The 12,809-nt window shown below is 45.5% G+C and overlaps 1 protein-coding gene across 1 annotated transcript; it reads left to right on the top strand.

Moving 5' to 3' along the window:
* The first annotated feature begins 10,553 nt into the window (after positions 1-10,553).
* LOC121456208 (schlafen family member 12-like) lies at positions 10,554-12,460 on the top strand. The gene has a single exon (XM_041664097.1). It carries the CDS (start codon positions 10,554-10,556, stop codon positions 11,886-11,888), a length of 1,335 nt encoding a protein of 444 aa, XP_041520031.1. The 3' UTR covers positions 11,889-12,460.
* Positions 12,461-12,809: the final 349 nt, after the last annotated feature.

Here is a 12,809-nt window from a genome sequence, read left to right as displayed (position 1 = left end):
CTGACTGTGCTCTCAGTGTTGGGGGTGAGGAAGGTGGTAATATAGGGTTGGTGAGTCCACATGTGTGGGGGTGTGGGACAGACTGGCAAGAGCAGGTTTCTTGTTTGTTCGTTGAGACAGGGTTTCTCTGTGTAGTCCTGTTTGTCCTGGAACTCACTTATAGTCCAGGCTGGCCTCAGACTCAGAGATCTGCCTGCCTCTGCCACTTGAGTGCAGGGATTGAAGGTGTGAACCGCCACCACTGGCCTAAGGAAGGCATATTTTATCCCTATTGTATCTGTGGGTCTTCTTAGTGAGAACAATTCATGGGGTCAATCCCCCTATCACTCAGAATAGTTGAAGCATCATTAAATGTAGAATCATATATGGAATTAAAAATCGATGCCACCTATGTATTTCCAGTTACCATAGAAATGATCGTGTGCCCTATGGTGTGATAATAGCATGAGTAGAATGGGTTCAATCATTTTCCAATTGGATTTAAGGTCCTATCACCCCCTGCCACACACACACACACACACACACACACACACACACACACCTCTGCAGGGAACTTATGTCTGATACTGAAAGTCAAGGCAAAGGCCATGGCTGCAGAAGTCCCAGGGACCAATGGCAAAGCACCTATGCCAGTTGTGAAACAGATGTGCCTTGCTTCTCACACGGCCTTGTAAATATTGGTCTTCATGGATGGCCGCTCCTGTCAGCCTCATAAGGACATTGTGTGCCCTTACAGTGGGCGGTGGGCACTGCAGAGACGCACACCTGCTCACGTCCTGAGGATAAGTGACAATGTGACAGCTCAGAGGCAGGTGCTTGGGGAAACCCTGCAGACACTGAGCAGGCTCAGAGCAACCTGCCCCAAGGCTTTGGGAGCACAGCACAAAAGAGGTGGGAAAAACAAAACTTATCTTCAAAGTTTGATTTAGAATGACTCAGACTAAGACTACATTATGATAAAAGAAGAAACACGGTTTGCTTTTGCGTCTTTTGTGGTCCAAGCTGGTCTTGAACTCAGTAAGTCACAGAGGAGAAGATAGAACTTAGGATCCTTTTCTCTCAACTTCACAAGTGTTGAGCTTACAGTTGTGTGCCAAGAGGCTTAGCTTTGTGATAATACAACCTAATTGTCATTTTTAACGAAAGAAATAACAGGGCACTCATAAAATTACTCTCTCAGGCTTTCATAGAGAAAAACAATCTGACACTAACAGGGTATATGAGCCCTAAGAGGAACAGAAATGGGGAGGGACATCTTTAGAAATCAGTGAGTCTAGAGGGGCTAGAGAGATGGTTCAGGGGTTAAGAGCACTTGTTGCTCTTATTAAAAGCCCAGGTCAGGTCCCAGCCTCACAGGGAGCTCCAAAACTATCTATAATTTCAGTTCCTTGAGATATGATGTTCTCTCCTGAACTCTACAAGCACTGTGCACATAGCAGGACAGATATGCCTGCAATGAAAACACTCGAGACACATGAAATAAAACCAATGAATCTGAACATTCTTGAACCTAGTTCAGCCTGGTTTGATAGCACATGGGTATAGCACTAAGAAGACAAGGCAGTAGAATTAAAAGTTTGATAAGAGGCTATAAGGCTATATAAGGTGCCCAAGTCAGGCTAAGATATATCCAACACTTCGTCTTAAATAATTAAACATTGTATAGAAGTGTTTGCTGAGGGTGTAACTTAGATGACCTAGGTTTATTCCCGTGAACCCATGAATCACTCCAGCCCCACCAAAGCCAATCAGCATCTATGACGTCTATGATGTGTCTACAGTTTAGTTCTGCTGCTTCCCTCTGAAGTGTGCACTGTTTACATTGCTGGTTGCCATGACAGCATCCTGAGGGCAGAGTCCATCATGGCAGCAGGGATGGAGGGGTGGCTGGAGGGCCTCTAGCTATGAGGGATGGAGTGTGAGGTAACAGGTCCACTGTGTGCAAACTGAGGCAGCAGAGAGGAGTGAATGCTGGTTTCCTGGTGTCTTCCCGGGTTTATTCAGCCCAGGACACCAGGCCATGGGATACAGACCCCATGTCGGGTACATCTTCCCTCCGAGCTAAACCTCTGTAGAGAGTTTCCCACCAACAGAGCAGAGACAAGTTTCCTAGAAACATCTAAGTGTGCTCAGGTTGACACTGGAGATTAGTCATCAGCATATCAATTTCAAGTTAAGTTCCTCTTGAACTGGAATTCCCTTCCTTTGGTTATAGTCTCAGGGACAGTGTTATAATCTGAGTGTGTCATCTTCACTCACCCTAAAGTGGACGTGGTGCCACTAAGGAGGTGAGCAAGGCTAAACAAAGTCCTCAGGGTGAAACAGCACATGGACCATGTCCTTAGGAGGTGACTTGGCAGGGTGCTTTCTTCCTATTCCTTATGTCCCTGTGGCCATGGGAGCATAGATTGACTGGCAGCTGAGTAGAGCGCCCCCCCCCACAGTGAACCCTGCTCTGCCTCAGTCTTGGTCTTGGACTCCAAAACCACAGGAACTGTGGGAAATGAATTTCCGTTAAGCCACTCAGTCTGTGGTATCTCCTTCCTGCGACACATAAACCCTAACACATGATACAACACTAGGAGTATTCTTCTAACTAAACACTGACAGACATTTTGCTATGTCAATCTAGGTTCAAGGTATATACCAGATGCAAAAAGCATGTTAGCATGTGCTAGCCCCAAGTTTAGTAACCTCTACAACTAAAAAAAAACACAGAAATTATTAAGATTCTTAAATTAAATGTTTGTATTTGTGTGTGAAAGAATGTGTATGTGCATATGTGTGGCTTTCCTTCAAAACAGACTCTAGAATTCCCTTTAGCATGTTGCAAGTTGTTGGGTTGTGTTAGGGTCTGTTTAAGATTTCCACACCATGGAAAATCATGCTACAATAATTGTCTGAATTTGTTTTGTTAAAAACACCTTTCTAGATAAAAGTAAAAAAAAATAATATTACCTCCCTTATATCATTTGAAGGAAAGATGATAATCCTAGATATAAACCCTCTCAGCTGCCTTGGAGTAGAAAATCTGAAAGTAAGTGTGTTGCTAACCGCACTGCAAGCACACAAAGGCTTGCTGTGTCAGTACCGTATCGACAACGAGAACCAGATCGTGGGGCTGAAGCGAGCCATGCAGGGCTTCCAGAGAACGGCAGGGATAGCCCCAAGGAGCAGAGTTCTGAGCATCCTGTCATGGGTCTGCATGAGTGGTTCCGTGCCATTTGCTACCAAGGCCACAGGGACAAGAGGATGATGGGAAGGCCGAAGAATGTTGATGAATTATTAGCCTGGCACATTTTGGGCAGTGCAGTTCCTCAGCCCTTCTAGAGACACTTTCTGCTGCTGTTCCATCTGGAGGCACAGGACTGACTTGACTCCATGTCTCCTGGATGCTTCAGCCCATGCTTAACATCCATGTGTGATCATCTCCTCCATGCCGGCCAATTTCTACATAACTTCTAAGATTGCATTCATGTAAAATTTTGTGGGGTCAAGCAGATTTTCTCCTAACCTTCAGACCTGTATCGCCCTCTGGTAAGGGGTGCATTAGCAAATTATAGTCCCTCTGGTAATGTCCCTCGGGGTCTCCCACGATTCTCCTGTCTGGCCCTGTGTTCTCAGATCTCTTGGATCTCATGAGGTAGCACATCAGACCATAATTCACGCATGATTAGATGCTGACTTTGGAGCCGGTTGCTCCTGCAGAGAAGCCCAATGACCACAGTGGTGCTGCAGGCTCCCAAAGAGCCTAATGTGGCCCTGGAGTCAACATCCTGACTGACGCACGTGGGGTGTGACAATCACCCCAATGCTTTCCAGTTGTTATCCAAAGGTTTTCAGGATGGGGCTTTTGTCTGCTCTGGCAGATGTTTTCCAAGGTAATGAGGAGATCCTTCTGAGCTCCGAGACATGCCTCCTGCTGTTGAACAGACAGAGGATCTGTTTGTGTTTAAATTATTTTTAGCCAACAAATATAACAATGTGCCTCGTTATATCTTCACACACACCTGCCCTTGTAATTCACCCACATCCATATCCTGTTACCCTCCCCGCTTCCTCCTCTTCCCTCCTGATGGCCACCTTGCCAATCCCACAGTCCCCTAGGGTGTCCATATATGTGTGTATACACAGAAATGGGTTCTGCGATAAGAGAAAGCATGTAACCTTTGTCATTCTTTGGCCTCTTCATCTTCTCTTGTTCCCTTCCTCCCACCTTGAGACATGGTTCTCACTCAGCATAAAGTGAAGTTCCATATAGATGAGAAAAGAAGCAATATTTGCAGCTCTGGGTCTGAAATATTTTATTCACCAAAAAGATTTTTTCCTAATATTTTCTGTTTTCCTTCCTGCAAATAACATAATTTCATTTTTATTTAATCTGAATGACATTTCATAATGTACATAGGAGTATACATATCTTACATATATATAACATATATTAATAAATATTTGGCAACATGTGAGATGCAAACTGACATTTTAGTGATTCAGGAAAATAATTAATTCTGAAATGTCAAGTGTTGGAAAACTGTCCATCAGGTTCACATGGTCATCTGGACACAAGTTTGCGTTGGTAGATCAAGCTTAGATTCAAGGCCTTGGGCACCATTTCCTTGAGGTTCCAGCATCGCAGGATAATCCCGGTGATGGAAAGTCCAGAAGACGACAGGATGCAGGCAGCATTGCTGCGGTCACTACAGGTGTGTGGCAAGTGATCCAACCGCAGTCTATGAAATGAACAGTTTCTCTGCCTACAGGTGTCAAGGTCGGGGAGGAGCACAGGGCAGGATGCAGAAGTCTCAATTCTGCTCCCTTCACCTTCAACTGGGGTGTCCTGAGCAAGGGTGCTAGAGTCACCCACGGGCTCTTTTACCTGCCTGAGGTTCCTGGTGGAGAGGCACCCACAGCTGGGCTGTCTGAAGACCCATTCTGCTGCCCCTGGCCTCCCCTCTTCTCTCGCCTTTGCCTAAGCTCTTGCTTCTTCCTCACTCCCTCTATTTTCTTTCTCACCTCTCCTCTCTACCCTAAAGTCTCTCCTTTCTCCCCACACCTGGTTGGTGGTTCTTAAATGTTGTGAGTCAGAGACTTGTATTGCCATAATTATCATAAGTCAGGGCACAAAGAAAAAGTGGTGGATGATTCTTGTCTGCTTAGGGTAGTACATGGAGACTCCCACAGATCCCCCATCTTCCCAAAGACCTAGGAGATACAGCTTGCATCTTATGAGGCAGCATCCCACACTTCCTCCCCTGGCTCAGTCTCCCTCCCCATGCTCCTTCCCTACAAGGCTCTGACAGGTGTTCCTGCCTGTCCCTAGTGTCACCTTCTCTGTCTGAGGGCAGAGACAGCACCTTTGCTCTGAGGATTCTGGTGAATTTGTGAAGGCTGAGTTACCAAGTTCTAGGAGCCCAGTTCTTCAATTTTGACAGGCTGAGTGACAATCACAGAAAGGGATCAAAGAGCTTAGAGAGAGTTCTCACACTTCCTGGTTTGACGCTAACTGATGAATCACAGGTTCTCCAAAACTGAACTCCGTATTGAGAGTGGAGGAATCTGCTCACACCGCAAAGATCCACAAAGAGGAAAGTTTAGTGCGACCACAAGTACTGAAATTTGGCACTTTCAAATCCACTTGCGAAGGAAATCTGGTGACAACCATCAAGCCCCTGCTGTGGGAGTCTGTCCCAGGCTCGAACTTCCCTGCCTCGTCCAGCAGGTGTCCACAGCACAGCCAGCTCACAGGAGGCATCAAGCCGGAGAGATTCATTGGAGCAGCTTTATAGGTAAGTGAGCTACACTCTGTGGTAGCATTCACCATCTCAACATTTTTATCCCTCTCTTTCCCCATGCCCACCCAGAATTCACTCTGCTGGCTCTGGGATGAGGAGGGAGCACTTCCAGCGCAACACCCAGCCCTGGAGAGGAGCCTGGTTGCTTTGACTTCTTTCTCGAAACTTTGGCTCCTGTGCATCTTCATAGACTCCTTTACAGGTGCTGAGGGCTTGGAAGTTTAGGGAGAATGGGATCAAAACAAAGTCCCTCGGGCTGCTTGGGTTGCGGTACTTACAGATCCCTGAGAGAGGAAACCTGGGTTCTGAGAGGGTCAAGCAGGGGAAGTGAGGCAGGGAGAAGAGGTTATGCACAGGCCAGGTTTGTGCAGGACTCCAAGACCCTCTGCGGGGGGGGGGGGGGGGCTCCATCTTCTCAGAGACAAGACTCTGTAGAATGTTAGGGGAAATTTGCCATTAGGCAGGGAGGAACTGCATCCCAGAACTAAAGAGATCTAAGAACCCGAGAGTCCTGAGAATTTTTTTTATCTACAATGAGAACATGATCTTCCAAGAGGCAATGCATCATCCTAACAGGGAATGTGCCAGGGTTATTTGTTTCCCAAGAGGCATCATCTCCCACTCTTGTGTCCCCACCCCATTTTATTCCCTCCTGCCGAACGGCACTGCCTGCAGAACTAGAAACATCTGTCTGAATGCCATCATCTCCTGCTAAAGGTAACAACAGCCAAAGTTGTGAGTTGAGCTCTGAAAGAATTTTCTCCAGTGAACACTCTAAAGAATTTTACAAGGAAAAACTAGTGTTTAAACCAGACTCAAAGGTTGTGGAAGATCAGTGAGTTTCATTCAGGGACCAGAATTCATGGACTCCAGACTCCAGCTTACTAGTTGAGAACTGCTTTCCAGGTAGATGCCCGTGGGAATTTAAGTCATAAAATTTTTCATAGTTACAGGCATGAAATTAGAGAGCCTGGGTCCCAGGTTAGCCCTCAGATTTCCTATAAGATGATTCCACACCAGTTTCCTTGAGTTTCACTTTGGGGTGAGATATGGTTCCTTCCCCTTTTGATGTTGGGGAGTGGACTAGGGATGCTGGCTTAAAACAAGGTGCTGAATGGGAGGTGCTGGGAGGAAATGAACAGATACTGCTCAGCAATGAATAGAACAGGGTGGGGCTGCAGCTCCTAACTGGGCAGAAATGAAACTGCATTTCCCGTAATCTTACAAGACTTTCGGTTTTGTTTTTCTTTGGTCTCCCTGTCTCCTCTCTACTCATAGCTCTCTACCCCAATGCCTACCCTGCAAGCAGACTATGGTAGACAGAATCTTGCTAAAAATATAGCCCAGGTTGTCTTCAGACTCAGTTTTGCAAGTGCTGAGAAGACAGGCATGCAACCCCAACCCCCCTGACCCCCCATTTCCCCTTGCTTTGGAGTGAAGATATCATCTGGAAAGCCCTCAGGGAAACTGGTCCCAAGTTTGGGGCAGCATCCCATGGAGGAAATAGGATCTACCAACATTAACTTGTTGTGATAAGGAGAAGAAGATCAGCACAGCAGAAGCAGACATCTCTCTCTGCTGTCTAGGCACAGCGCTGTTACACTGAGACTATTGTGGAGCTCTGAACTTAAGCACAGATGGCTGTGTCCCATTGGTGTTCCTCTGCCAGGAGTCAGGACTTCTGCCTCAGCATCTCTTCCTCTAGAATGTCTTGAGTTCAAGTCAAAAGCTTTCTCCCCTGAGGGCTTCTCTGAATGAAGATCTCTCAGGAATGCATCTTCGCGTTCCTAGGCAACCCTAAGGTATGCTGTGCATGGTGCAGTTGGTTCTAGGTCTGCAGTCACAGTGTGATCTCCTAGAGGCACTAGATGCAGCTCTATAGGCTTGCCCAAGATAAACCTGGTAGAGCAAAGACTGATGCCATCCTCTAGGGCATCATTTTCTAGTTCATTTCCAAATTCTTAGGTGTTCATCACTTGACCCAGTAGTTCTGATTTCCAAAGCTTCTCTCTCCATGCACATAGCTGTATGTACTCAGATGATTCTTTGCTAGTTTACAGACCTGAGACAGAAGGCCCAGTATGGCCTCATGGTTTAGACTAAATCTTCATTTCCAGAAATTCCAACTCCTTCCTCACATGGTTTTGCTCCTTCGGAGTTCCACTTCATACTTTCTGGATCTATCTCTGTTTTGTCTACTTGTTCTGGCCTCCCACCCATTCCAGCAGATCTTGATAGATGCCTGAACTATGCTGTGTATATGACTAGGGACTCCATGAGAGAACTCTTGGGCTTAATGAAAACCAGATGTGATTAGCATACCCAAACCTCAGTCACACAGAGCCACGACGCTAGTATAGTTGGAGTAACAGGGGATTCCTTACTCTCACATTAATGTTGCATGTGGGATTGGGCAGCGGGTTAGAGTCTTTTTAAGAAGAGTTCATGAGCCGGGCGGTGGTTGCGCACGCCTTTAATTTCATCACTCGGGAGGCAGAGGCAGGCGGATCTCTGTGAGTTCGAGCCCAGCCTGGTCTACAAGAGCTAGTTCCAGGACAGGAACCAAAAAGCTACAGAGAAATCCTGTCTCGAAAAATCCAAAAAAAAAAAAAAAAAAAAAAACAGTTCATTATAATTATACAAACTTGATTGTGAATAATATGTGACGCCATGGAAAAGCAAGATTCCAAATTCTCTTCTTCGCTTTCATATGGGATGGCAACACGACGAGTTCATGTCTGTAAAATATTGAAGCCATTTAATATAATCTAATTTTATGTATAGGTTGGGCACAGTGCATATCAGGCAAGTGTCCTTTCACTGAGGATCCCCCACATCCTTGGGACTCATTTTATGATGCTGTTACACTTGACATGATCATCCACCCATAACAATAGCAGAAAGAACCTCAGAGATGCAAACTTAAAACAATTGCCAGTAAATTAACTTTAGTGCTAAGGTAACAGAGTAATAGGACGTTTCTATGGTCACAGTTATTCAGGAGACTGAGGCAGGAGGATTGCTTAGGAGTTAAAGCCCATACTGGGCAGGAAAAAAATAAGGAAAACCATCCTGAGTACTCTTTCTCCCACAGAAACATTAAAAACCAGAGACCCACTGAATTACAAGTCAGAGGTTGACGGCAACAACATGTATGCCCAATCAAAAAGAAGTCAGCTTCAAAACTGGGAGAGCTCAGGCTAGAAAGATGGCTCAGTGGTTAAGAGCACTGGCTGCTCTTGCAGAGGACCAGGGATCTGTTTCCAGCACCCACCTACAGACAAGCATCCAGTCCCAGAGGATTCAGTGCTGTCTTTTTTTTTAAATATTTATTTTATTTTTATTATGTATACAATATTCTGTCTGTGTGTATGTCTGCAGGCCAGAAGAGGGCAACAGACCTCATTACAGATGGTTGTGAGCCACCATGTGGTTGCTGGGAATTGAACTCAGGACCTTTGGAAGAGCAGGCAATGCTCTTAACCACTGAGCCATCTCTCCAGCCCCCACTGAGCCATCTCTCCAGCCCTCAGTGCTGTCTTATGACCTCTATGAACACCACACACACACACACACACACACACACACGCTAATAGACACACATGTATGCAAAATACCCATAAGCACAAAATAAAAAAAAAAAGATCTTAAGGCAACAACAACAACAAAAGTAGTTAACAGGTGTCATATCATTTTATTCTCCATTTGCAGAACAATGGACCCTGCTGGCTCTTAAGAGGAAACCCCGGCGGGTGAGAGGCACAGAGACCCAGCCTGTGTCATTCTGACACTGATCTGACAGAGTGGCACAGTTTGGTGGAATACGAATATAGACATTTTTCCTTGCAGTGTAGGTGGCAAAAGGTCAAAATGAAGATGCTGTCGCCATTGTGGTCAGGATCTAGTGACAATCCTCTTTTGTTTGAAGACCGCCAGCATCTCACTGTGACATGACATACAGCGTGAGCTTAGCTATCTGGAGTTCCTTTTATCAGAACACTGGGACCATTTAGATGGTTCCACCTTGTTGACCTGGTAACCCCCCAGAGGCTTCATGACCACAGAAGTAGTAATTACAGCATCAGCTTTGAAAGGAAAGAAGCCTAGTGATTCTGTTTAAACTGTAAGAACCACATCTCCCTGGAAATATGTGGCGGTCTAACAGGAAGAGAGGACCACAACTCAGGTCGTCCTCCCTAAGATCAATGGCCAAAGTTTGTGAGTGAAATTTATTCCTAGAAAGAAAGAAAACAAATTCCCTTCTCTATTGTTCTGTGTCCCTTAGGTCCCAAGGGACAATTTTGCTAAGGGACTCTCCATGAAGAGAGATCATCACACTTGATGAATGAACATCTGAAATTGTTCAAGAAAAAGTATCAGTGGCTTTATAGAAAACCTACATCTTTAAGAAAAAAATTAGGTAAATTGCCCTTGTAGTTTATGGAAAGACACAAAATTCACGTTGTATCATGTTAAATATGAAGAAGGAAATAAATTATTGATAAGATGAAGCTAAAATACAGATGGATCATAATGAAGGATAGCAACAGACCTGAGAGTCACTACATATGTGCGCTATCATGGCCTAATATCTATCTCCAAATGGCTTATTCCCCCACCTGCACACTGCGCAGTGCCATGGAACTCTCCCAGTGTACAATTTTGCTGTTAGCTTCTCAGTATAGAATTTGCTCTACCTCTTCAGCCTTATTCTAATGGTTCTGCGTGTCTTCCAGGAAAGAATTTCTGTCTGGGAACAGAATGGCTGGGGTGGAACAGAACATCACCATCGATCCTGAAAGCACCTCCGCTGAGCTGGTTCTAAATGTAGAAGTCACTCTTGGAATGAAAAGTGGGCAGGATGGTCTTGGGAAACAGAAGACAAACATTTTACCTGCTGTGTGTGCTCTGCTGAATTCCCAAGGAGGCAAGGTCAGGGCTCATATTAAAAATCAAGACTGTAATTACAACAAACACAGAATAAGAGAAGATTTGGAGACCTCTTTCAAGGCTATTATGCCACTTGCTCAGAACCAACTAGACTTCAAACAGGAAGGACACTGCCTTGTCATCTCTGTGAAACCATGCAGTCTGGATAACTCTGGTTTGAAGCCTGCCACCATTGCAACCAACTTGTACTTGAGAAATGGGGCCTCCTGTTCTCCAATGAACTTGAATGCTGCTCTGCAACTTTTCAAAGGCCCGGAGAACCCTGGATTAAGATCTCCGATAAAAACAATGTCGTCTGACAAAAGGCCTGGGGAAGATGTGCGAGAAGAACTCTGCATCCAAAGACAAGAAGAGCTCAAGGGGCAAGAAGAACGGGATGTGCAAGAAGAACGGGATGTGCAAGAAGAACGGGATGTGCAAGAAGAACGGGATGTGCAAGAAGAACGGGATGTGCAAGAAGAACGGGATGTGCAAGAAGAACAGGATGTGCAAGAAGAATGGGATGTGCAAGAAGAACGGGATGTGCAAGAAGAACGGGATGTGCAAGAAGAACGGGATGTGCAAGAAGAACAGGATGTGCAAGAAGAACGGGATGTGCAAGAAGAACGGGATGTGCAAGAAGAACGGGATGTGCAAGAGCTGGCTGCGGCTTTTTTTAACCAGACAGAACTCACAGAAGAAAAATTCTCCTTTAGCGAATCCATAAATGTTGAATATAAATCGTTCGAAACAAAAAAGTTGTTACAACGAGTTAAAGATATTCTTCCTAAAACTCTCTCTGCATTTGCCAACAGTGACGGGGGATATTTGTTCATTGGCTTAGATGAAAAAGAAAAGCAAATAGTTGGTTTTGAAGCGGAGAAGAGCTATCTTGTGTATCTAGAGAGTGAAATAGAGAAGTGCATCCGACAGCTGCCTGTCATTCACTTCTGTGAGAAGCAGGAGAAGATAAAGTACACATGCAAATTCATCCCAGTCCTCAGACAGGGAGCCGTGTGCTCATATGTGTGTGCGCTCAGAGTGGAGAAGTTCTGCTGTGCTGTGTTCGCTGAAGAGCCTGAATCCTGGCACGTGGAAGACAGCTGTGTGAAGAGGTTTACCTTAGAGGAATGGGTCAAGATCTTAATGTCTAGCAGTCCAGGGTAAGGAAGGGGAATTAACAATTAGAATACATTTAGCTTTGGAAGTTGGAAGACTTTCTCTTGGGAATTTGAGACAAGATCATTAGTTCTGACTCTACTCAGTTAGTGATCAACAGCGGAGCTGAAGTCTCCACTGCTCCTGCCAACTACCTGGGACAGAGATTCCTCTCACCCTGGATATCACATCAACCACCTCTACTCCCTTGTAAAGAAAGCTCCAGCATCTCCCACCTGAGCTCCATTTCTGGCAGTAGGCATTTCTTTCAGCAGTCTGGGCCTTGGTTGTTCGCTGTTTCTCTCCCCACCTTTTTCCCATTGACTCTTCTCCCTGAACCGTCCTCCCTTCCAGTCACATTATTAGACATCACACAGCCCTAGAGTGTGTGATGAGAAAAGTACCTTGCGGTGTGTCAGGTTTGCAAAAGAAAAACCTCCAATGAGGCCAGAGCAGCCCCAGCAGCCCCGAGTCTGCACAGTTCCCAGCAGCTGCTGCCGTCTCCACCCAAGCTCACCATTGCTTCACCAGCCTCCCACCTTCTTTTCCACAGCTTTTCAATAAATACACAGATAAACAAATAAAAACCTCAGCAATGTGCTCACAGGAAACAATCTTCTTCGTGAGAAACCGTCCATTGATTTGGGCCCAATTAGATCTAGTTTAGAGATGAGAGAGTTTTGATTTAAATTTTAAAATCCCCACAGAAAATCATGGGACTGATAAATTTCAACTCCAGGATCCAAAGCCAAGGCTGCCCGACCCCAAAGTCAGTGTCAGCCTCCATGCCTCTCTGCCTCCCTGGACAGCACGATCAGTGACGGGCAGTGATGTGGGAGTCCCCTCTGTATGCTGGGATTACCATTGATTAATAAAGAACTGTTTTGAGTCTATAGCAGAGCAGGAAAGAAGAGAGCTAGGTGGAGAAAC

The sequence above is a fragment of the Microtus oregoni genome, unplaced genomic scaffold (assembly GCF_018167655.1).
Source record: "Microtus oregoni isolate MIOR12 unplaced genomic scaffold, Mior012 000015F_ref0000493, whole genome shotgun sequence".
Classification (NCBI taxonomy): domain Eukaryota; kingdom Metazoa; phylum Chordata; class Mammalia; order Rodentia; family Cricetidae; genus Microtus; species Microtus oregoni.
Note: the sequence above shows the minus strand (reverse complement) of the source record. Positions and strands in the feature narration are given on the sequence as shown.

Coding starts and splice junctions, on each gene's coding strand:
- LOC121456208 (XM_041664097.1), top strand. CDS start 10,554: ATGGCTGGGGTGGAACAGAACATCACCATCGATCCTGAAAGCACCTCC.